This window comes from Chamaea fasciata, unplaced genomic scaffold (assembly GCF_029207755.1).
Source record: "Chamaea fasciata isolate MVZ Bird 193981 ecotype frontalis unplaced genomic scaffold, bChaFas1.0.hap1 SCAF_7, whole genome shotgun sequence".
NCBI classification, from domain to species: Eukaryota; Metazoa; Chordata; class Aves; order Passeriformes; family Sylviidae; genus Chamaea; species Chamaea fasciata.
Window position 1 is genome coordinate 37,417,992 of NW_027094092.1, and position 24,343 is coordinate 37,442,334.

Below are 24,343 nucleotides of genomic sequence, written 5' to 3' on the forward strand. Positions count from 1 at the left end.
AAAAATGGACAAAAGCACCACACTGGTATCAGGAAAACATGTCAGCAAGTGTGGAAAAACTGTCTTCCTACAATAGCAGTTCTAGAAAACATGAGCAAATAAGCAGACGCAAGGAACTTCTGGCACTGATAACCTTTATTGGGGTGCCAATTCCAGAGTCCACAGCTCTGGTATTTTACAGGATGGCTGCTCTGTCCACACCTTTGTGCACAGCCCATGGTACCCAATCCCTTCAAGCTGTGTCTATTTACCTCAATATAACCTTTATTTGTTGTTAGTCAACAGCAAGTACCTCCTCTTCAGCATTTATAATGCACACTGCATTCCTTCACCTGAACGGAACAAGGCAATGCTTCACACGCCAGCTGCACCAGTCTGCAGTAACACAATGCCCATCTACCACCCAAGATTCCCCTTTACAGTGCTATGCTCCTTCCACACCTATTTCTTTTTAATATTGATGGATATACAAATATATTTCTTGCAAAATTTCATAAAGGAAGTCTCACTATAGGATTCTCTGGTGTTTTCCTTCATGGGAAAGAAACCAGAAAAGAAACCCCACAGCCTCTGTCTCCAAACTAATTGCTATGTAATAATTTTTAACAAGAAATAAACACTATTTCTATACATATATACACACATACTTAAAAAACAGGGTTTGTGTGTATTTATGTATATAAAAAGATATAACTGATTCAAGCCATACACACACTACACAGTTCCTGGATCTGTTCCTGGCTTCAGCCTGACGTCCTGCAATACAATGCCTGTTTTGGTTAGAGCAGCTCCTTCTGCAAAGGTTTCTAATAAATAATTCTACAGTACCCAGCCCTGGAGGCAGCCAAGGAGGTTCTGCAGAGCTGGCTCTGGGAGCCCCAGGGCCTCCAACACAGCGAGTCATCCCAGCTCAGTCTGCCTGCCTCACAAACTGGAATTATCAGTTCTGCTATATGACACACCTAATGCACTTTTAAATGCTTGTTTCTAATGATACAATCTAAACCCAAAGAGCTAGTACTATATTAAAAGATTAATATATAGCCACTTGCAGGTCTCTCAGGTAATTTTTTTTTCTCATTTCTCACAATTTTTTATTCCAATTTTATCTAAATTATTAATGCCTCAATTGTTAAGATGTTTGAACAATAGCATAATTGGCCAGCTGCCTCCAAGTGGTATTTGAACAGCCTTCGACCTCCAGCTTGCACAGAAAAAGTTTATGGTTCTGTCATAGAGGATATGATCCCCCCAACTGATACAACAGTAAGGCAGACTGCAGTGAGGAAACAACTTGGTAGCCTTCTGATTCATTTATTATTATTATTCAAATGTAATGATTAATTAAATCCCTACCAATGCCACTACTTTAAAAAAAGAAAGCTCTGCTTTGTAATTATCACCACTCGAACCATTTCTTCACTAGCTCAACCAAAACAAAATGACACACTGCAAAAACTTTCTTCTAGAAATTTAAACTTCAGTAAACACATCATATTTTATTAATGAAATTACTCCATTTAAGAAAGTATTCAGAATCTAAAAAGAACTGTCCAAGACTAATATATTCTTGATTTATACTAAAAGAAATACTGAAAAACACTGGACTCAAATTAGTAAATTGACTTCAAGTATGGTATCAATCATGACAACATAACACAAATAATTGGAAATAATTGGTTACTCTTTTTTTTTCCTCAACAAAAAGCAGACAGCTAATAAAAGTCAGTATATCAAAGGCCTTTTATAAAACATTTCATAATTAAAAATCACGCTTAACATTCCTAATGCCACCACACAGAAGGGATTTTCTCACCCTCATACAAATAACATATCTACTGCTGCAAAGGGGGTTATCAAACATGGCAGTAGTTTGCAAAGAAACATCACAATCAAGTATCGATTTAATCCACACAGAGACTGGATTTATGCTATGTTACTTCAAAAAGAGTACATTAACGTGTCATTACCTCCATCTATACACTTAAAATGCTCACATATACCTCTGGATACATTTAAATAAAACCACAATAAAACACCACCAAAAAAAACAAACAAAAAGCATAATCCCAGAAACCTACCCATGTTTTGTCGGCCAGTTATAAAGAAGAGAAAGCACTGAATTAGTGGGAGACTCCTACCAACTTCAGTAAAGCTCAGGTTCATCTAAGAAGTTTAAGGCTCACTGTTTTTAATTCCCAAAACAACAACAGGGGGGTTTAATCAAATACATATGAAGATTTAAATACAGGGAAAAACACTCTCTTCTCATGACTACAAGTTTGAGAAAATGAAATAAATCTGAAAGACAATATCTCTGTAGATACTGTACATCTATGATTTCTGATGTCAACAGACATTGCATAAAAGACGTAACAGTACTGATTATTATTGGGCCATTAACATCACAGTTCTTTGGTCAAGTATCACTTTTGGAAAGTTCTGAGAAAAGCAAGCAGCACTAGGAAATACATTAACTTCTCCAATAAAGTTTGCAGCAAAGCTCTTCTTTTTAACTTTTATTTTTTAAACAACAACAACAGAAAAATTGTCCACTTAGGAAAGTTAAGTTGTTACCATCTTACATTTCAGAATACAAAACTGAAAAAAATCCCTATTAAAAAAAAGACAGGACTTCAGCCAAGTATTCAGCTACTTATTGCTGTAGTTGTAACTCAAGTCCCTTGAAATCCCTATGTTTTGGTCAATTGTAGCGAAAACATGTTTGGAACACTAGCAGCAATAAAAAACCCCTTGAAAACCTAGACATAGTTACACTGTTGTGTGAAAATCAGCAGAAACCATAGCCATTGGAACATAATAAAGCATCCTGTAAAAGGGAATTGGTAGCTAGAAAAACAGGGTTGATTGAAAGTGCTATCCCAAAGCCAGTAAAGAAAAGTCCATTTCCCCCTCCACCCAGATAGAGCCCAGAACCACAGCACTACTTCAAACATAAAGAATGCAGTCTTCACTCTGCTTCAATGCCTCATTTCCCCCTCCCACCTCCAACAAGTAGAATACAGAAACTTGAGATAATTGCTAATTCCAAGTTTAGGCGATATGCACAAATATACTGTTGAACAAAGTCTGGACAGCAAACAGTACACCTGAGTTCAGTCATACAAACTAACTTCTGTAAATAGCATTAGACGAATATATCCATGTCTCTAATATGAATCTAGATGTATTTTCTTACAAAACGCATTAATAGAAATATCCAGGCAAATACATACCATACAATAGCAAAAGCTTTAAGCCCCATTTAATAAGATGACTTTCTGATTAAAAATAGAAGGCAATTAAGATTTACTCAAAATTACAATTAAGAAAAGCTTTCACAGTGCAATATTGAAACTGTCACAAAGTTAAGAAAATACTGATATCAAAGTACAATCACAATGTTAAAGTAGACAAAACTACTATACAAGGGCATATCTTGTAAAATTAAAAGGAATGAACACAACATAGGGGACCATCTCACGTCCCTGCTCTACATATCTCATTTCCTAGTCTTCAGAGTCATAATTGTGTCTTTCGGACATCAGTAGAAATCTTGGTAAAACTAAGAGGTTCATTCTTCTTTGCAGACCAGATTTCAAAGCCCAGTTACTTCTTGAAAATACGTTCTTCATCACTGCACAATTTCAAAGTAGTGCAATATTGCCATGATGTGCTGAGGCATGAACACATAGCCTGTGTACAGTGCCATTCCAACAATGGAAACTAGCATGGAATCTGAATTACGGTTGAGGAAAAAAGCATTTGAAAGAGAAACCGCACAAGACATCACAAACGATAGCATTAAAACTTTTGTGGTTACTGTCTTCTAACACCACGTTTCAGAAATGGACACGAGATCAGCTGTATTCAGCAATTATAAGCCACATAAGAACCTACTGAACACTGAAAACCAGAATGTCAGTAGAACAATCAGCTGAACTGTAAAGCATGCCTTGCAAGTTATCCACTGCCTTGTCAGTGACACAAGAGGACAGGCCAGAGTATGGGAAGTGTGATGGAAAACAGAAAATGGGCACTGAGAAAAGACACATTTTCACATTCATCTTCTCAGATGTTGAGCAAGTCTTGCAGAAGCCAGCCCCATTCAGCCAAGCAGAAAGAAGTCAACCACCCCAAAAATCCAAACTGAAACAAAACGACAGTAATTTTAGCAGCTTTACTGAATAACACTATTCTTATTTGTGGATGACCTCCATTTTTCAAGCAGACAGCATTAGATGTTCCCTAACTATTTCACTCGCAAAGCCTCAGAGCATCAGCTTAGCTTTGAGTCAAGGTGTGTACTAAAATAAACACACTCATTAGTACTTTACTGTAGGAGATTGCAGTGCAAAATAAACTTCATGTGAAGCTATCAGCTAAAAGATCTGCATATGACCACTTTATTAGCTGAGCTTCTAACAGGGAACTTTTGTAAAACTTATATAGAGAACTGAGACAATAGCTTATAACTGAAGCTATCAGCTAAAAGATCTGCATATGACCACTTTATTAGCTGAGCTTCTAACAGGGAACTTTTGTAAAACTTATATAGAGAATTGAGACAATAGCTTATAAAGTACATGCACAGTTGGACTTTTGTAAACTCTAGGGTTTTTGAAGCTTTATCTAAACAAATTCTGGCATCAGATTACTAAAAGACTATGGTTCCAGAAAGCTTCCAATTTCATAAATTCAAAAGTAGACAAAGGGAATAAAAAGCTCTTGATTTCATCCAACTACCTGCAGAGATTCAGTAAACATAGCCTGAAACACTATAAAACACACTGCAGATTAACAAGCATGATAAGGCCAGACAGCAGTACTCAGTTTCCACAGGTGAAACCAGAGGAGCTGTGCGTGCTCTGCGCTTTCCTGAAATCAAGTCTCCACAGCACAGACGTGACAAGCGCTGTCACCGACTCACCCACAGCATAGCAGAGGTATGAGGTGCACCGCTTAAAGGTGCCTGGTGTATTTATAGTCCCAGAGGATTGTACAGTAACAGATACTAAAATGAAGGTCAACTCATAAATCCACATTTCCTATCAGAGCTCACTTCTGATACTGGAGCACAGGCACACACCATTAGCTCCCAAGGCCATGGTGTCCGCACTGCATCCATTCAGCACCTGGCTGACATGACCCACCTACAGCCAAAGCATCCAGTTTGAGGACAAAAAAACATCCTTGCTGATCCAGGACCACAAACGATGCTTGTGCCACTCTTCACATTTGTACGTTATGTGGCATTTACAATATGAACATTTTATGAAAGTAAATGAACACGCTTTCATTTACTTACGTATTTTGCACAAGGTAAAAAGGAAAAAAATACTATGACTACTGACTAATATAATTGCAGGGAAAACAAAAATTAGGTTTCCTCAGTGATACAGGCGTGGCATAAAAGGAAGAAAGTATGTTAACAAGGAACACAACATAAGAACCCCTACCTGAACAACTGTGCACAGTCAGTAAGTCTATAAAAACCTACTACTTCTCTTTTCCAGTAATCTCCATTTCTACTGACTTGATACAGGAAAAAAAAATTATCAACCACTGTAACTTGGGCAACCGCTTTTACATAACAAATGTGAGTTTCTTTACCAAACTGAGCAGAATCTCAGTAAAAGCAGCTTCTCGCTACTGCTTATACCCTTCCTTATGTTAATGTTTTAATTAATTTTTCTCTCTACCTCTCAGCATTAACTGGAGATGGCTCAGGGTCACTTGTATTGAGACATCATTTAAAGTCAAGATCAAAACAGTCACACTTCAGAGAAAAATACTTGTGATGCCACAGCAATACTTAAGAAAATGCACTGCCTGTATGAAAGGGTCAGGTAAAGAAGCAAACCTATAAATAATCTTTATAGAGATGCCTTTACGTGAGCATCTCTCAAGTTCTTCCGCTCTGAAACAGCCAAGCAAACTTGCCAGCTCGAGGATTAAATACCCATGTAATAAAAGCCATGGGACAAAGCAGCGCTTGAAAGCCTAGGCGTGCAAGGTTTTGCAGTGTGCGCATTTACTTTCCTCTAGGCAAAAATACAAAAGAAATCATTAAAAACGCTTATCCTAAACAGAAAGCTCGGGATTTCAGTGTAAAAAGACAGAACTACCGTAACTCCAAAGATATAAACTTAAGCCGGAGGAGAAACGGACTAGGCTGCCAGACGCCCGGACACAGCGTGGGAAACAGCGGAGTGAAGATCACTCCCAGCCGGGGCAGGATGTGAGTTTGGAAGGGTGAGGAGCTGAGTCCCCGCCAGCGAGGAGGGGTCAAGCCTCGGTCCCAAGCGGAGACGGCCGCTCGTTCCTCTGGCCGCGCTCGGCGCCTCAGGCCGGCTGCCCCTGCCCCCGGCCCGGCCCCGCTCCCCTCCCGGCCCGACTCTCCTCCCCCCCCGGCCAGCCCCGCCGGCGGCAGCGCCCTCAGCACGACCACGGCCCGGGCGCTGCCCGAGCCCCGCGCAGGGCCGGCGGAGGCGCCACACCCGCCCGGCGGCCTCGGGATAGCGCCGGAGCCGCCGCCGGACACAGCGCGACAGGGACGGGGGCAGTCCCGGCCCCGCACAGACACCCCGCGCCCCGCCAGGCCCGAGCGGCAGAAGGATACTGAAGACGGTGCGCTCCCAGGGCTCCAGCATGTAGAGCGCGGTGACCAGCAGGTACTGGTAGTACAGCCACGACATCTGCTTCCACGCCGAGCCCAGCGCCATGGCGCTCCCACGCCCGCCAGCGGCCCCGCGCCGGGCCCAGGCCGAGCGGAGACGGGGGCGGTGCAGGCGGGACCGCCCTCCCCCGGCCCCGCCCTGTGCCGGGGCGGCCGCGGCTTCCCGCGGCCTGCGGGGCCCGTGGGGCGCTGCCGGCGCTCCCAGGGCCGGCGGGAGCGGCGCTGCACCCAGGGGATACGCGCCGCTTCCCCCGCCCTCCCCGCTGAACGCCGACATCGGGCCCGATCTGATTGAATTATACGGCAGACCCTGAACCTGGTAACCTCCCGGCCCCAGGCACACCGAGGAGATGGTGCTGCAACCTACTTTCTCTCATCCTGTTTAATCTGAATTGACGTTCTGGGAATCACGGAACAGCGAAAGCCTGTGCTTGGCAGGGCCTAAGAGAGACATGTTAAAATGATCTGCACGAGTCTGCAGCTTCGTTCAGTTGTCAGAGGGTAAAGCCCACCCAAAAACGTGGCTTAGATAAATGCGACCTTAAGATAGGCCAGCTCTGGCGAGATTAATCCATATGAATGGGAAAAACAATGAGGTGATGAATCAGCTGTTTACTGTGACTGTTCCTAACGTTGCACTACCCTAAGGCACTCGGAGGCAGAAACCAGAGGGTGTGGGACACCCCTGCCTTGCCCTGGCTGCCGTTTGGCCCAAGACAAATTCCCAGAACCTGATTAGGAAAGCCCTTGGCAGTTTATGCTGGCACTGTAGAAAGTACTTCTTGAAAGCCTGCTAGAAGGGGATGTACACAATCATCAGGCACTTTAAATGAGCAGAGCATGTGTTGCAACTTCCAGGCCACTAGTCCGGACCATACATTCTAAGTGTGCACAGCCTAGATTAGAAACTGGAATTGACCCACTACACTTACTCTGCTTAGTAAATCAATTTGCAGTTATGTCACTGAGCAATGTGATTCTGTCCTTGTAGCCATCCCACCCCTACGTTCACCTGTGCTATTTATACAATGAAAAAATAAGGAAATACAACCACAGGAGAATGTGCATTTGAGTTACTTATGCAGCTGCAAAATACAATCACAGGACCAGGAGATAAACTGAAAAACAGCTGGCAAAAAGACCTTAAGACTGTACTATTTTGTGTGGCAGGAATTTGAAATGGGATTTGATTCACCCTGAAGACATTTGGACACACCTTACCTATGCAGATTTATTTGAACACGAGAAATGAGAGCATTCACACAATTAATACCCCAACCTATCTGCCTATGGGAACTGTTGCCACTATCCAAGTCTGCTGATGCTTGTTGCAACTGCTGCTGGAGGAGTCCTGTGTTGGTGTTGCTGCTTGAGTAAACGGTGGTAATCATGAAAGGCGCCTTTCTGTATGAACATGTCCAAAGTTCAAGGACAAGTCAGGTATTCAGAACAACTAAAGCGTTACTCCCATTCAAAGCTGCAGGAACGGTATTATCAACACGGGACAAACGAGTCCCATCTTCTCTGTTCCTGTGATTCCTAACAAGACACTCTGCAATTCAAGTGGTAAGGCAAACAAAATCCAGCAGCAAGAAAGGACCTGGGATGAGAGGAAAGGTAATGCCTAGGGGCGTGCCAGCTTCAAAATCTCTTACATCTGCCCTAACCCCCCCCCAGGTAGGTGGCCCCTTACACTTTTTTGGTATGGTGCATACTCATGAGAGGTCTTTTGCTAGTTAGCCCCTTATGGAAATGGACATTATTCCTCTGTACAGTTTCCCCTCCTTCACCAGCTCCATTCTACCCCTGCTTAGGGACTGTCATCATGTAATGGTTTTTCCTGATACCACCTGCATTGACACTTGAGCTCTTGAACTGCATTCTCATCTGCTCATGTTTCCAACAGGTCAATGCAAACATCGTTAACCTGACACTACAGAGAGCCTTTGTGTTTCACCTAGAATATGAAGGGAGGTAAATCAAGGCCAGCATGCTCTAGGGCACAGACCATTATGCCTATTACATGTGTCCCTCTACACTTCTACCAAGAAACAGTTCTTCATACATTCAAAATTTCCTGTGTACACCTCTTGGCTCCTGGCACACAGTAAGGATTTATCCTACTTCACATGATCCCACAGCTATCTGATACTGCAAGTTAGATACTTCACTAATGAGTCTGAATGTAGGCAGCAAAGTTGAGATTGAAATCTTGTCTCACACATATCCCACGCCTCAGAACCAGTAGAGCTCCATGTTGTTTGTAGGTTTCATATGCAGAGGAAGGCACGTCATACTGACCAACCATGTGTTCAGCAGTTGCATCAACAGCTCTCTACTTCAAGCAGAGGTTAAGTTTCAGCTGATTTGAAAGCAGTAATTCAGTGTTTTTCTTATGTAATCCTGACAGAAGAACCAGCATGTTTATTTCTTCCTGATCTCACATAACAGCATAGAATGAGTGTGTGTAGATCAGTAAAATACCACACCAGGAACTACAAAAGGTAACCAAAGAGTTACAAGATTTTATTATAATCTAAGGCACAAACAATGTTATTCAGGTTTCTACCTCCTATGTTCAAATATTTCCGACAATTCCTTAAAGCACATATAACTAGTTGTTCCTAGAACTATTACGAGACAAAACACACAGATGAGCTACTTTTTTTTCAGACAGGCCCTTGTTCAAGGTACAGTTAAAAACTATCAGGCTATAAGAGATGTTAATTACTAATAAAAAGGAGGAGTTTGCCTCTTGGGCACACACCTGAATGAAGATGGAAGGATCCAGAACTACCAATACAGTGGCTTCACAGACATAAATACCAAGTAGCAGAAGCTCTTTGTGCTTCCATAAAGAAGCTGTAAATAGCTTATAATAAATAAGATGTAAATAAATGAATAAACAGAGAAAGCATACAAACTAGTTCTATGGTAATAGATGTGACTATAAATTTCTTCTTAAAATGTGTCATCATAAGGAAAAAGGACAATAAAGTCCAGTACTTTCTTCATTTACATATTTAGATGTACAACATTTAGCTGTATTACTAGGCATTACTAGACTTGTTGATTTACATGATCAGTGGCAGAACAGTCCATGCCAGAAAAATGAATATAAGCTCATCGTCCACTCTGTGTAAAGAAAAGTTTCAATTTTTTGAGATCTTAATGAACCAAAAATCCAAATATCATGACAATTCCTTCTTTATCAGAGTATCCTGGTTTTGGCTGGGATGAAGTTCATAGTAGCTTGGATTTAGTCTGAGAATAATGTTCTCACAAACACCATCATGTTTTGGTTGTTGCTAAGTAATAAGGCCCAAACAACAGGCCCTGACTGAGGCCTTAACAACAGGCCCTGAGCCAAAGATAACCTCTAAATGAACATTCCAACCAAATGTTATGTATAAATTCACTCATTAATGAGGTATTGTTATATGTATTCATTTATTGGCAAAACATATCTAGAAGCCTAGTAAGGCCTTATTAGGGGAGTATAGGATCAAAGACAACTCCCTTGGTTCCTCCTGGAGTCCTGGTGAGGCTTTAGGGAAAAGCCAATAGAAGAATGAAATTAGAAATTTTATCAGCTTGTTTGTTTAACAGTATAAACTCTGGGCTACTGTCACAGCAAAGTCAGGGGAGCTTCGTGGCCTACAAGGTGGACACATCACTGGAGTTCCATTACCAGACGTGGTTCTCCAGTCCTTTGCTGTGACAGCTTCCCCCCACAGTTGATGTTTTGAGGACTTGGATGATGGTCAAGAATTAGGGTAACTAGTGATGCATCTTTCTTAATCACTATAGGCATTCTTTCATAGCAACAATTAGGTGCATTGCTTATCTTACCCTTTTGTTCTTTGCTAAGGATTATGTGCATTGTATAGCCTATCCTTTTGTGATTCTTTGCAGTTTTGCGTTATAGTAAATTACACTGTTCCTTAAGTTGGTGTCTGTTTGTGTCCGTGTCTCTGACCCTGCTCACTGGCAAAACACTAAGTGGTACTTCAGGATAAGTCAGGGACTTTTCAGTGTCTCATGCTTTGCCAGTGAGGAGCTCCACTAAAAGCTGTGAGGGAGTATGGCCAGTACAAGTAACTGAATTGGCCAAAGGACTATTCCATACCCTAGAACATCATATCCAGTATATAAAGCGGGAGAGTTACCTGGAAGGCACATGATCCCCGTTCAATGACAAGCTGGCTCCCAGTCAGCAGGTGGTGAGCAGTTGTGTTGCTGTGGAGGGTTGACCCTGGCTGGACACCAGGCACCCACCAAAGCTGCTCCATCACTCTCCTCTGCAAATGGCAGGGGAAACACAGAAAAAGGTCCATGAGTTAAGTATTTGGAGATCTCACTCACCAAATACCATCATGGGTAAAACACACTGAACTTGGGGATATTAACTGAATTTATTACTAACAAAATCAGAGCAGAATAATGAGAAGTACAATAAATCTTAAAAACACTTTCCCCAAACTCTCCCTCCTTCTTGGGCTCTACTTCCTCCCCCACCAGAAGTGCAGGTAGACAGGGAATGGTCAGTTCATCACCCATTGTTGCTGCCACTGCTCCAGGAGTCCTTCCCCTGCTCCAGTGAGGGAGACAGGAGACAGTACTCCACTAACTTCTCTAACATGAGTCCATCCCACAGGCAAACAGTTCTTCCCAGTGTTCCTATGTGGGTCATTTTTCCAGAGTGCAGTCCTCCCGGCACAACCTGCTCCAACACAGGTCTGCCAACAGGGTCACAAGTTCTATCAGAACACCTGCTCTAGTGTGGGCTCCTCTTGCCATGAGTTTGCATGTCCAAATTTTCTTACCCACTGGGGGAGGGGTTGGGGGGAGTGAGCAAGCAGTTGTATGGCCTAGTTGTCTGCTGGGCTAAAACCATAACACAAACCACTTGTGCAAATCTACCAAAAAAACCAGCCTAATGACATCAAACATTCTGACTGCATGTTGTTTATCCCTTACCACAAATATAACCAGTGCAACTATAGAAAATCAGTTACTATAAAGTATTTATTCCAAGAAGCCATTCCAATACACAATGAGATAGTGAATGGATAGTATATATACAGGAAATGATTGTAATATACAGATCTTACATGGTATTTACAAAAGACTTCATCTCCAATGATACAACCGCCTGATGGTGGGAAAAAATATTGCTCTCATATACACACAGTTAATGGTATGCCTTTCATAAGCTTTGCAAAAAGTCCAACCATTATAAAGTTCTCAGATGAAAACGTACATTTATAAGACCACATTTTAAAAAAGGTGAGTGTGCCTTCATTTCTAACACTTCCCACACTCTTAAAAAAACAGCACAGGACTTTTTCCCCCTGCATCTGCACATTAGGAGTGGCTGGCCAGAACATTGAAGAAGTGAAAAACTTCATCTTTATCCATTACTGCTACTTCAGTTGAGCATTCCGTACATAATACTGGATGATATATTTCCTCTTCTTCTTGATTTGATTGTACAGAGCTGATTTCTTTGCTGTTCTTCATTTTCTTATTTCTTCTCTTTACCTTCTTTTTGTATTTCAGTATCTCTTCTTTGTTAACAGTGCAGTTCATCACAAACATTGCTCTGTATTGTGTTTTGTAAGATTCATGTCTATGGAGAGGGGAAGAAAACGCAAGTCATACCATTCATACAACTCTGCTTCCAAGAAATCTGATACTATCACTGAAAGTGGGATTAAAGATAGGAGGTAACATGCCAAAGGGCTGAAAGCCAAGTAAATAGGAATTTTATAAACAGAAGTCACAGCTACAAAAATAATAAAAACATAGAATTGCAGCCATCTGTTGTTTTTTTTTAAGGCATTTTTAAAAAGTACTGTCTGTCGCTGAAAGAAACACCCTGGAGTACAATGGTATTGGTACTGCAGCATTATGCACTGCCACATACAGCTCATAATAGGCAAAAGATCAGGAAGCTGTGAGTGTGAGTGACTCAACTAGTGGCACTGACATCCGAAAATGTTGTGCAAGTCTGAAATTCCTTATTGATAAATAACATCACTGACATATCACACTAGAAGCAGCATGTCTATAATAAAAGAAAATTTCACCTGTCATCAGTCTTAACAACTGTATATCTGGAGTATGCAGCAAAATTCAGTACTGTAGTTCAATTTAACACAATGTCCTTCAGGCTGCAATTTTACAGCAGCCTTAATGAACACAACAGTGGCTGCAGAAGTCCAATCTCGAATTCTGCTGGCTTATTGCTTGTATGACACTGTGCTGAGCTATTTCAGTAGATAAAACCCAAGAAAGACCAGTCTGACAATAAAAATAGGTTTTTTTGTCAGCGTAGCAAACTGAAATACTTAACTATAGAAAAAGGTCAAGGAGTACCAGAGCCAGCAAAGCAAAAACAGAGAAAAACAGGACCCAGTATTTAAGATGATTTTAGGCTGCTGTGGAATTTCATCCTCAATCACCAAAAATACTCAATAAATGACAGGTATTTTATTCCTCATTTCAAAAGATTTCTTTCTACTTTACTCCCAGTTTTAGAGCCCTTTCTGTGGCATGTGTTAGCAGCACTTACTAGGCCTGCAATGCAGTCAGATATTGAAGAATGGCGAAACACACTGTGGATTCTCACCTAAATACCTTCCTGGCACTTTTAAATGTAACTACACTCAAAACTGTAACTGCTAAGACTCAAACCAAGTAAGAATATACTACTATCTTTATTTTGCTTAATCCTCCTTTAACAAGAAAAATAACCTGGAATGGTTTTATGCCTCTAAACATCAAGCCAAAATATATATAGATAGGCATCTCTAAAATCCTGAATCTGCCTGAAATGCCTGTTGAGTCTCCACTATTACTATTACTATTATTACTATTACTATTATTATTACTATTATTATTATTATTATTATTACTATTACTATTATTATTATTTAATTCACCTTCTCCACTATGCTAATGTTCTACCCTATTCCACATCTCCACAATGCAGGTTAAACTGACTGTCATTCTTACAAACCAGCATCTAACCCTAAATCTGACTCACATCTACCTGCCTTCTCTTTATTAGGGCCACCTTACAAGACAGAGTTGATTAAAATCCCTAGATTAAACTGAATATACTAACAATACTAATGATCAAAAAAATGAAATTACAAAAAGACCCCTTATTGTTCACTGTTGTTACCTCTGACAGTCCAGGCATAATGTTGTCATGCAAGCAGGGCAGTTCAGAACAGCATCACTGTTTGGAACAGCTGCAGGTTTTGCTTGCCGCTGCTGTGGTGCTCTCCTCTGGTTACGGTACCTACCAATTCCAGTGAGGAGGAAGTGGAGACAAAAAGTGAAATTACATGCCCTTGCTCTTGGTCATATCAATTCAGTGTCAAACCTTTCTCTGCATTAAAATACACCAATTAATACTTAGCTCCTTCTGGACACCTTTTGCATTAACTCAACATAAATGAGAAGATGAGGGGAAAACACATACCAGTATCTTTTGATTTACAGAGTATTTTCATTTGGTGAGACAAATACATCTGGCATGACAATTTGTGCCTAATAATCCTCTCCTCTGACAAAATAGTATCTCAAGTGCGATCTCTGCAGGCACTGAGATTCATTATCTTATTCAACAGATTTAAGTGGAAAATTTTACTTCTGCTGCAACAACCATTTTTCTACTCCAACCTTCAAAAAACCCCCATTAAAGTAGCTTTGTATTGTTCCTGTTTTCTCTGAACATTTTATGGCTTGCTAAATTCAAAGTTTTCCAAAACTAGAAACACTAGTATTTATCAGGAGCAAATATTAATCAGCAGTTAAATTATCTTCAACATTTTAATTCACAGCATGGTTGTTTAGATGAGATCTACAGACAAAACTGGCTTACAGAATTTGGAAGTCTTGATTTTAAAAATTTTAAAGTTTTGTGTAGTTTTGAAGATTCAATTTCTATTACATACACCTAAAACATTTTACAGGCTTTTAAGTTTCTTATGCTTTAAGTTTATATTAAAAATAGTTTCATTGCATGGATTTGACAGCGTTTACTTTTTCTCTACATTTTCCATTTTTTATTTAAAACTTTCAGTTGATGTTAAGCATCCTACAATTCAAATATTTAGGGTTGCTTACCCTCTCCTCTGTGAATCTACCCACTCTTGGTCTCTATTGTCTTCTTCTGGGTCATACAGCAGCTCATCATTGGAGAGAATCCGACGCTGATGATGTTTTCTGGTTTTCCGGACATCCTGTGTATCTAGAAAAATTTGTGCAAGAACATGTTACGTCCGTCAGACACAAACTACCAAAATATACAATTTCCAATTTTCATTTTCCATCCTTCCAATAAATTTAAACTGAAACTTAAATACCTGGCTTATCTCTACTCCAAATGCATGACCCCAAAGCATTGCATTGGGATACATCATAAAATTTCAGGAACTACACTGAAATGATACAGGCTGGTAATTGCCCTCAAAAATACTGCCTTCAAAAATACCCTCTAGACCCCCCCCAGGAGGATTTTATAGGATCTGAGAGGTGAGTGGTACTATAAAGATGCCCTCCTCTTGCCTCTGTCATTTACCTTTTTTATCTTCATCCTCTGAATCAGAATCAAAGTAAATGTCATCATAGTATTTTGAAGTGCTGGAAGATCCAGTCAGCCCAGTACTTGAGGAAGTACCTACAGGTGACATTAAGTGTGTTAAGTAACAGCCCTCCCAGTTTATTCCCACACCCTTATCACTCACATTACTTGTGCTACTTCATTTACAGGCATTCTCAGAGCAAAGCTGCTCCCTCTCCTGGGAAGATGAACCTCATGTACCGTTTAAAGAAAAGTTTCTCCCAACACTCCCTTTAGGCACAGAGGGCACCACATCAAATATGCCTGCCTCTGCCCTACATAGTACACACAAGGCCTCTTCAGTCACGTGAAAGAAATACAGGTGTGCCACACTGTTTCACAAACTTTGATTACAGTAAAATTCACTGAAAGTCCCCCAAAATTTCAGGGCCACAGAAGTTCAAAAAAGACCTACATGAACTGCCAAGCAGTCACAGCCACTCTGCACCAAAATTCCTATTCTGTGCTTTACAGCTATGGTGATGTAAATATTGCTACATATTCTTAACTATACAACCAAAACCTAAAGGTGATTTGGCCACTATAATGTAATTCACGATTTCATATGCAAGCAGATGTTGAGCGTGATTTACCCATTTCGGGCGATGTCCATTTGCCTTCCATAGTCTTCATGGTGGTGTTCAGTTCTGCTTCCATCTCCTTTTGGAACTCATCATCGCTGGAAGACTCGCTCTCACCAGTCAGGCACTCCCGTATCAGCTTCCGCTTCTGGTCAGGAGTGCCATGCAGGAGCACGTCCACCTCATCCTCTGAGCTACAAACATTTAAGTGGTACAACACCGAATTATTACAAATAAGCTAAAACGTGGACACGGTCACTTGGAGAACGAGCGTCTGAATTGTGGGGGTGTACTGGAAAGCACTTATTCCTCTGTTTATGGGTAATGTGCATATTAAAACACTTTATTAGCTTAGGGGTATTAAAACTCTGGTTTCAACGTAAAGGAGCTTCAGCCGACTGCGTGCGGCCTGCCACAATGCCCCCGCAGCTCTCGCTGCGCGCAGGGAGCAACGCGGCCACAAATATAAACACGCCGGTTTCAAGGAAATCGCCGCGGCCGATGTGAGGCCGATCCTGCTGCGCTCGGCGGGCAGCCCGGGGCCGGCGCACAGCGCGGGGCGAGAGCCGCGGGGCTCACGGCTCGGCACCGCCCGGGCCAGCACACGCCAGGCGGGGAGCGGGGCCCGCCGCCGCCGGCCCGAGCCCACCCCCCGGCCGGCAGCTCCAGGCACCTGCTGAGCGCTCGCTCCTCGTCGCTGGGCTCCTCCACCACGTACGGATCATCCTCTTCCTGCAGGCGGCTCATGGCGCCACCGCCGCTCGCCCGCTGCCGCAGCCAGGCCCGGCCCGGCCCCTTCCGGGCGCCCCGGCGGCTTCCGGCGGCCGAGCCCCGCCCGGCCCGGCCCGGCCCGGCCCGGCCGCGCTGCCGTCCCGGCCCGCCGGGGAAAGCCGCCCCCGCCGCCAAGGCCCGGGCCAGAGCGGCGCCCCGGCGGCTCCGGGGCCGCCCCGCAGCGAGGATTGGGCAGGCGGGTCTTTTCCCTTTTCTCCTTGGCGTTGCAAGTCCTCGGGTCACGTTTTAAGCACTTTTTTCCAGAGTTACCGAGCCAGAATTAGAGCTTTAAGAGACACACCCAATACCAAGAGGCTTGGAAAAAATTTAATGAGCTAGTAACACTCAACAGCGAGGACTAACCTAAAAACTGTTCCCACATTCTACTTAAAATATTTACAATATTGTTAACTATATATACATTGTCACCGTTGTCCCTTGTAGTCTATTTATAGGTGAGTTCCTTAGGAATTATACCTGTTATATCTAGAAGATGAACAGCACAGTATTAGTGTAGTAGGCATTGCTGGGAATACTCTCCGTACTAGGTAAGTTGCCAAGACCCACCGGGCACTGGTCATCGAAGCCTGAGGTGATGGGTACATGAATCAAAGCACAATGCAGACTTCTCTGCCTTTGCAATGTTTTGATATGCAAGGCAGCAGGGTAAGTATACTACACTGTGTAATTCACCCTATGTGAGAAAAACAAAACAAACCACACTCCTCTGTGCGGCAGTACAGGGCATCTGTTATCTCAGAGACATTGACTGACACTGATCTGCATTTCCAGCCGTACCGTTCACCCAAACTTCACTGCTCCACGGAAGGCCTACAAACAGCATATATTGCTTATAAAGCACTGTGAAGAGCAGTTCATCAAGTAAAGCCTAATTTTATGACGTTGTGAAATTATACAACATAGCTGCACCTCTTGGGGAAGGGTCATAATTCAAGGAAGGGAGACCAATCAATACAACCAACAACAGTGGATTCAAAGCTTTAAGTCTTAAGTCCAGTTAGCAGAATGAGCTTCTTTTCACACATTCTTTTATAGGGGCCACCTTCACTGTTTTCCTGGAGCAAAACATTTTATCTGTATCACAGTGGGGCAGTATTACTTTTCACTGGTATTTTATGCACCTTCTGAACTCTGTTCTACTTTATTTCCCCTTTCTTGGAAGAAAGCCAGGACGTTCTCTCACACTTATTTCTGCCAAAGAAACTGCAGTGTCAGCCACCAAGCTCAAAACAATTTAAGTACACTGGATAGGAAAGTCACAGACAAATAGATAAAACCTGAGAATGCAAGTGAAAAAGTACTGGGCAAGTAGTGTCAGACCAATCCAATACTTAGTCAATGGTTTTTACACGATGAATAGAGAAAAAAACAAACTAATTTACTAGAAAATACTAAGCTTATAGATGATAGTGTCTGCATCATTTTAGAAAAATCACTGATTTCATGGTTTATTTTACAATAATTGGATTAGTCTACAAGTTAAGGCAAACATACTAATGCATCTGCTTTTCTTTTTAAATCATAGTTATAAAGGTTACACAAAGTTCTCCAAAATTTCTAAGAAATGTTCACAATTGAAAAAAAAAGATAAGATTTTTGATATAAGTACATGGAAAAAAAAAAACTAAGACAGTGTATACAATGCCATTATAGTAACAATATTCAAATATCTAATGGTAATATTTAGGCCATTTGAACAATGTGTTTCAAATGGTGATCTTCAGAAATTACTTACAAAGGAAAATAAGATTGCAGCCGTATCGTAGTATTCATAACATGAACATTATTATATTGGCTATTTTCACAAAACCCGAGCATTTGGTTTCTGAACAATGAAAGCGTATAATGATTAAATAAACATGAATATGTATGTATAACAAGTATGCGGCTCATATAGTCTGGAGCTACTTTCAGGTGTTTAATTCTTTTGAAAGAAGAAGCTTGCTTATGTGCACTTTGTCAAAAGTTTTCTCCAGGGAACTGTAAATGCCTATTTAAAGTCATGAAAACAAAATCCAGAGGAGGGCAGCCCTTGTTAGTGGGAGGACGGAACGTAGCTTATGTGTCACCATTTAACACTGCCAGGCAGCTCTGCAGAAGCTGTAAGTTACCCTGTAAAAATAAAGAAAAATATCACCACATTTGTCTTCTTTCTTTTAAGCTTGTGACAGAACAATGTTTTTTAAATAGCAATGACACCGTTAAAGAAGAATAGACAGGTTTTTAACTTATGGAAAAATATGTGTAACTTTTGTATTAGAAGCTTTTTTGAATGTAGGAATATAGTGTCATGGAAATAAAGCTGAGATTCAAAAATAAGCACTTAATACCCTTTCATGTTTCTTCTTAGAGATCTAGTCTGGCCACAAAAACTATTCACTGCAAAGCACTCTCTCAGCAATGAAATTCACAGTAGCAAAGTTTAAAGTATTTTATATAGCAGGACCATTGCTCTGTCTCTAGAATGAGATTCCCAAAGTCTAAGTATTCATGTGTTACACTGAATACTGTATTCATCAACAAATATTAAACAATTCATAGCACTCAGGATCTCCTTGCTTATAGCAGCCATTCAAGCTGACAGCTTTGTTCAAGGAGGAGAAAGAAAGACAGTGTGAGAAAGACAGCAGACTGATTTTAAATGCTTAGCCAGGTGATTTAGCCATCAAATTGAGTTTAGCCGTTACAGCTGGAGCTACAGAAGTGATTATCAGAACATTAACTCATCTTAACTCTAAGCCAAGCTCTGGCCTTCTTTCCAAACACAGTTTTTAATCTTATTTAAAGCATTCTGGATCTACCATAAAAATATACAGACTGATTTTCAGGTACCTGAATGAATTTATAGAGAACTGATACTCTTGTGAATTAAGCAAATGTGATTGACAAGCCAGAATTTACTTTACAGGAAAAAAACCCACCAAAACAACCCAGTATTCATATGTGCATTCATTTATGTTTAAATCACTTTAAACTACTAGCTATTTGCTGTCAAATACCTGTACTACATTTGTTCCCAAATCTGAAATCTCTATGAAAAAAAAATGTTGGGCTGTTGACAGTGTTAAGAGTAATTCCTATCAGGTTCAGATAAAATGCAGGAACAAAGCAGTTCCCAGTTATGAACATGGAAGAAACTGCTGACTTCTAAAAATTTTTTTGGATCAAAAAAGAAACATGTAAAGAAAACTTCAGACCACAAAAGCATGTAAGTATCTGTGATTTGCATGCCTTTTATAAACAGTACACAGAAGTCCTTAAGAATTTGTAATTACTTTTTCAGTTAAAAGCACTACAAATGACTTGTGATAGCTAAGCAAGACATTCTTCCTCAGACCCAAAAGGTAAATCATAATTTGATGCTCCCTTCACTCCCTTCAGGTTCTTATAATCCAGATTAAGCAATTAACTGATTTAAAGGCTTAAAAGCAGATTCCCAGTTATGCCTACTAAATCCTTCTCAGTCTTATCCAGAAGGCAGCAATTTCAGTTACAGCTTCAACAGCTTTTTTGTCTCTTTATGTCTGTACTGGCAGAGGACAGTCACAAGCTGTTTTTAAGAAGGCTTGTTATTTGGTGATACAAACAAGTTCTGTGTAAGCAAGATACATGGGGACTTGGTGGCGCACCTTTGTGGTGTACAGAATTCATAAATTTAAGGTCTCTCTTACTGAAAAGCTGATTACTGACTGTAATGAACTAATGAATTGAAAGAAATACTTCAGTCTGAAGTCTTCAGTCGTCAAATGGAATTCAATCTTAAGTAAACTTATGGACTGCACACATTACCTGTAACTAAAGTGTGACAATAATCTTTTGGCCATCTCATTACAGAAGAATGAAGTATATTTGTATATTTGTGTAGTACTCTTAAAAAAAAAAAAAAGTTACCAAGACATCTGTGCTGGTTGTGGCTGGAGTAGTTAATTTTCTTCTCAGTGGTTAATATGGGTGTGTGTTTTGGATTTGTGCTGAAAATGGTATTGATGACATCATTATTGCCAAGCAGCTCTTACTCTGCCTTTTCTGCTTCTTGTACTGGCAGGCTGGAGAAGTGGCTGGAGGTGCATGGGAGTTGGGAGGGGACACAGCTAGGACAGCTGACCCCAACTGACCAAAGGGATATTCCAGACCATATGACATCATGCTCAGTATATAAGGTGGGAGAAATAGGAAGAGGTGGGCATTCAGACTGTTGTCTTCTCAAGTCACTGTCACACATAATGGAGCCCTGCTCTCCCAGAAACAGCTGAACACCTGCCTGCCCATGGGAAGCAGTGAACAAAGTCCTTGTTTAGCTTTCCTTTGTGCACAGCTTTTGCTTTCCCTGTTAAACTGCCTCTAACTCCCAGGAGTTTTCTCACTTTTCTGAGTTGCCAGCTGAGGTTAAACCATCACAACATCATTTACACCTCAGTCATTTCCAGACTAAGCCAGCCAGATTACTAAAATTTTCCAAACAGGCACATAATTCATTTTCATTAGATCAAATTTACAAAGTTCACAAGAACCACCTTATTTAAATTATAAGAAATCAAGGACAGTAGAAGCTGTGAGCCATTACTCCTTGTGGCTGCAGTATCTGACATACTTGAATTACATCATCACAGCTAAATAAAGTCCAAAACATTCAGATTCAGAGAAGTGTTTCTTGCCAGCTCACACTCCTAAGCTGTAGGTATTAAAATTACTGTCAGAACCACAGTGATAGAAACATCCTTTTCAGGAAAGAAAGAATTACTGACAAAACATTTCAGCAAATCCCTTAGCACTGCATTTTGCTTACTTCCTTTTTCTGTCAGCTCCAAACAGACATCTGTTGCTAGTAACACAAGAAATTTTTTTTCCAAAAATCCCAGAGAGGCAAGAGTGTATATATTAATATTTGTGGAAAATATACATTTCTGTTTATTTACATAAAGGAAGCGGCTGTCTTACTCAGTTACAATTCACATGTCAAAAGACTCTAAATGTATAGCCAAGGCTATGAATGTTGTAAGTATATGATTATAACCTTGGCAGTTTCACCAGCTATCAAACCCCTCTTCCTGAACATGAAGTCCAACACCGGAATATCTCAAAATCCAACCATTTAAAATACTGAACAGTACACCAAATGCAGTTTTTACACCAAAATGGCCAAACACTTATTCAGGTCTTACATTAGCTACAGCTGCATTATGTCATGAAGAAACACAGAGCTAGCAAAACAAAAGCTAAGCACTGCCTAGGAGGATAATTAGCCAGAATGGCCACAGAAGAACAAACATCAATATGTTTAGAGTAGGTAACTCACCAATGATAATCTAAAGCTTCAGTTTGGCAGCTATTTTAAATAAATCTAGGGTACAAGCTGCTGCTAAGGCAGCAGCTCTCTTTTACTGTCAGACCCTCGCAGCCAAAACTGTGGGTTCTGGTACAAGGGATGTTGTGAAAACAAAACACAGTAAAGCTTAGGAAAACCCAGAGCAACCTTCAACACCTTCTTACTGTGCAGCTGTACACATAATTGTGCCAACATAAGGGAAAGGAAGAGTCTTGCATCATCATCCTTCCTGGCAGCAGTCTGCCCTTTCATCAGTGTAACACGAACTCAAACCCCAGTCTGATTTTTAGCTTTTTGAAAAGTCTTGAGTTGTAATTCAAAAGGATAAGAGAGTATTTACAATACTTCCAAGAAGTAGGTTAGAGGGAAGTAGTATGAACATAATTGGGCAGAGAGGGTTTACTTAGAATTTGTATACACAGTGTCCCTGGTTTACTGAGTTTATTTCCCTCTGGCCCTCAAGTCTTCTAGAGGTACAGGCAGGTATAGCTCACAAAATGCAAGCTGTGTCTCAGAACCTTCCCTCAATTCTTTGGTCACTCTGACGACTTCTGTGCAGCAACCTCTGTATTTTGGGATTTGTGTTTTTATTTCCACACAGAGGACGTAACTGTAAATAGCAAGTCAAGCAGCAGCCTTCATTGTGTCTGAATTCCTCCAAAAGAGCCTCTCAGGTGAGTTCAGCACCCACTGATACATCATATTTCACCTCCATGTTTTTTGTGAGAGGTAACTCCAAGTCCAGAAGACACATGGCTAGACTGATTCATGACCTAGTCTGGAGGCACTCACTACTGAGAAAGAAAACCCATAATAGAAGACTTGTAGCAAAAGGCTACAGCAGTGGGTATCCCTCATTCCCACGTCTCTTTCCTACTTAGCATTTTTGCTGGAAGCAAACAGACTTGGGTAACAGGTAATGTTGCAAAGTTTGTCAGCGCTGTGCTCCACACCCGATTGACCCAGAAATTACCATTTGCCTGCTACTAAAACTTCACATGCCTGCCTCCAGTAGGTGCAAAAACACAGAAACTGCCAGCATCAGGCAAGTATTTTTGCCAAGAACCTAGAAGCAGGTGGCTTTTGATCTGATGTAATTAATTGACTGCCTACATGAAAAATATAGCTTTCTTTTATGCTTCTACTAGTCCTCTTCTAGCTGTACTTCAAGAGGAATTAGGTGTCTAGAAACAACCCAGTGTAGCCCAGTCAAAACAGGGCTACCTAGTCCTTGAAATAGAAACATTGTTCATGATTTGCATTTTAGTCATACTCCTTTAGCATTGCTCTTCCCACATCAGGGCACAATATTGCATCAGAAAAACCCCCAACAAACAAGTCTTTTAATATCTTCTTTCTTCCTTTTATGGAACTAACCTAGAAAGCATCCACCAAACCAGTTCATCCTTCAATACTCCATACAAACCAATAAAAACCTATCCATAAGACTCTCTTCAAATAGAGAACCTTAGAGAAGGTTATTGCATTAGTAAGAACATTCCCCATTATATAAGGTTGAAAAATACAATCTACTGTACTTGTAAATTCTGTCATAATCAAACCCAGAATTCACAGAAAGTAAAACACAGCAACCAAACTGATCCATCTGTAGTAGCTTAGCTTGTTTTAAATATGAAACACTGGCATTGAAAAAGAGAACTTTCAAACCTAGTGAGAAATGAAACATCCTTTCATTCAACAGGTAACAGTATTTGCTAATGTTTCAAGATTTATCATTCTTAGTCAAAATGACTTTTTATTATTGTAAAGCTTTAAAGATTCAAAACTGTCTAGTGAATGTTGTGCTCCATTATGAAGTAGGTGAAAAGGGTCGGCAAAAAGAATTCATCTTCTAAAGCAGAACTACAATTCAAAGCATCTATTACAGCTTCATGGACTCCTTGTTAGTAAATTTACTAACACAAGGTAAGTCACAGACTGACTATTCAAAGAAATGCCTGTTAAACACAAGCTGTGGCAACAAACTAAAGCTAAAAATCTTCAAGCACTTCCAGGTATATACAGGAAGCACAAATCAAATTGAAAGCTGCAGAAATTAGGCATCTTGCCCTTGCATTCCACAGTTATTAGCTGTCAAATTTCAAGAGAATATTACTCCAACATTGTGACTTGCCTAGTTAAAAGAAGCGATTCTTTAAGGATTGTTTAAAAGACAGAGACATTGTCTAACCATTCCACTTCAAGGCATGTGGAGACTTCAGCAAGAGTCAGTTACAAGAGATGATGAAGAGCCAATGACTGAAGCAGGACCGAAGCATTCCCTTAGTAAAGCACAATACAGCAAATCAATAAAAACTGGTCCAAGT

The 24,343-nt window shown here is 40.8% G+C and overlaps 3 protein-coding genes across 3 annotated transcripts in view; all 3 read right to left on the reverse strand.

The window, feature by feature from the left end:
- Nucleotides 1–1,298: 1,298 nt before the first annotated feature.
- SPTSSA (serine palmitoyltransferase small subunit A) lies at nt 1,299–6,785 on the reverse strand. The gene is made up of 2 exons (XM_066188412.1): nt 6,623–6,785; nt 1,299–3,738 (listed from the first exon to the last, which is right to left on the reverse strand). The coding sequence occupies exons 1-2, from the start codon at nt 6,723–6,725 to the stop codon at nt 3,635–3,637; spliced, it is 207 nt and encodes a 68-aa protein (XP_066044509.1). The 5' UTR covers nt 6,726–6,785; the 3' UTR covers nt 1,299–3,634.
- A 4,904-nt stretch (nt 6,786–11,689) lies between these two features.
- EAPP (E2F associated phosphoprotein) lies at nt 11,690–16,687 on the reverse strand. Its single transcript, XM_066188413.1, has 6 exons — nt 16,572–16,687; nt 15,911–16,092; nt 15,276–15,374; nt 14,822–14,945; nt 13,872–13,991; nt 11,690–12,311 (listed from the first exon to the last, which is right to left on the reverse strand). Exons 1-6 carry the CDS (start codon nt 16,643–16,645, stop codon nt 12,047–12,049), a joined length of 864 nt encoding a protein of 287 aa, XP_066044510.1. The 5' UTR covers nt 16,646–16,687; the 3' UTR covers nt 11,690–12,046.
- Nucleotides 16,688–17,652: 965 nt separating this feature from the next.
- SNX6 (sorting nexin 6) overlaps nt 17,653–24,343 on the reverse strand; it is a 28,459-nt gene continuing 21,768 nt past the window's right edge. The window contains exon 14 of the mRNA XM_066188414.1: nt 17,653–18,802. Coding sequence (XP_066044511.1) covers nt 18,749–18,802 — 54 coding nt within the window. The 3' untranslated portion in view covers nt 17,653–18,748. The remainder of the gene's footprint in view (nt 18,803–24,343) is intronic.

Coding starts and splice junctions, on each gene's coding strand:
- EAPP (XM_066188413.1), bottom strand. CDS start 16,645: ATGAGCCGCCTGCAGGAAGAGGATGATCCGTACGTGGTGGAGGAGCCC. Junction 16,093..16,571: donor GAGGAGCGAGCGCTCAGCAG/GTGCCTGGAGCT, acceptor AAATGTTTGTAG/CTCAGAGGATGAGGTGGACG. Junction 13,992..14,821: donor GTAGATTCACAGAGGAGAGG/GTAAGCAACCCT, acceptor TGGAATTGGTAG/GTACCGTAACCAGAGGAGAG.
- SPTSSA (XM_066188412.1), bottom strand. CDS start 6,725: ATGGCGCTGGGCTCGGCGTGGAAGCAGATGTCGTGGCTGTACTACCAG. Junction 3,739..6,622: donor CTGGGAGCGCACCGTCTTCA/GTATCCTTCTGC, acceptor ACCGTAATTCAG/ATTCCATGCTAGTTTCCATT.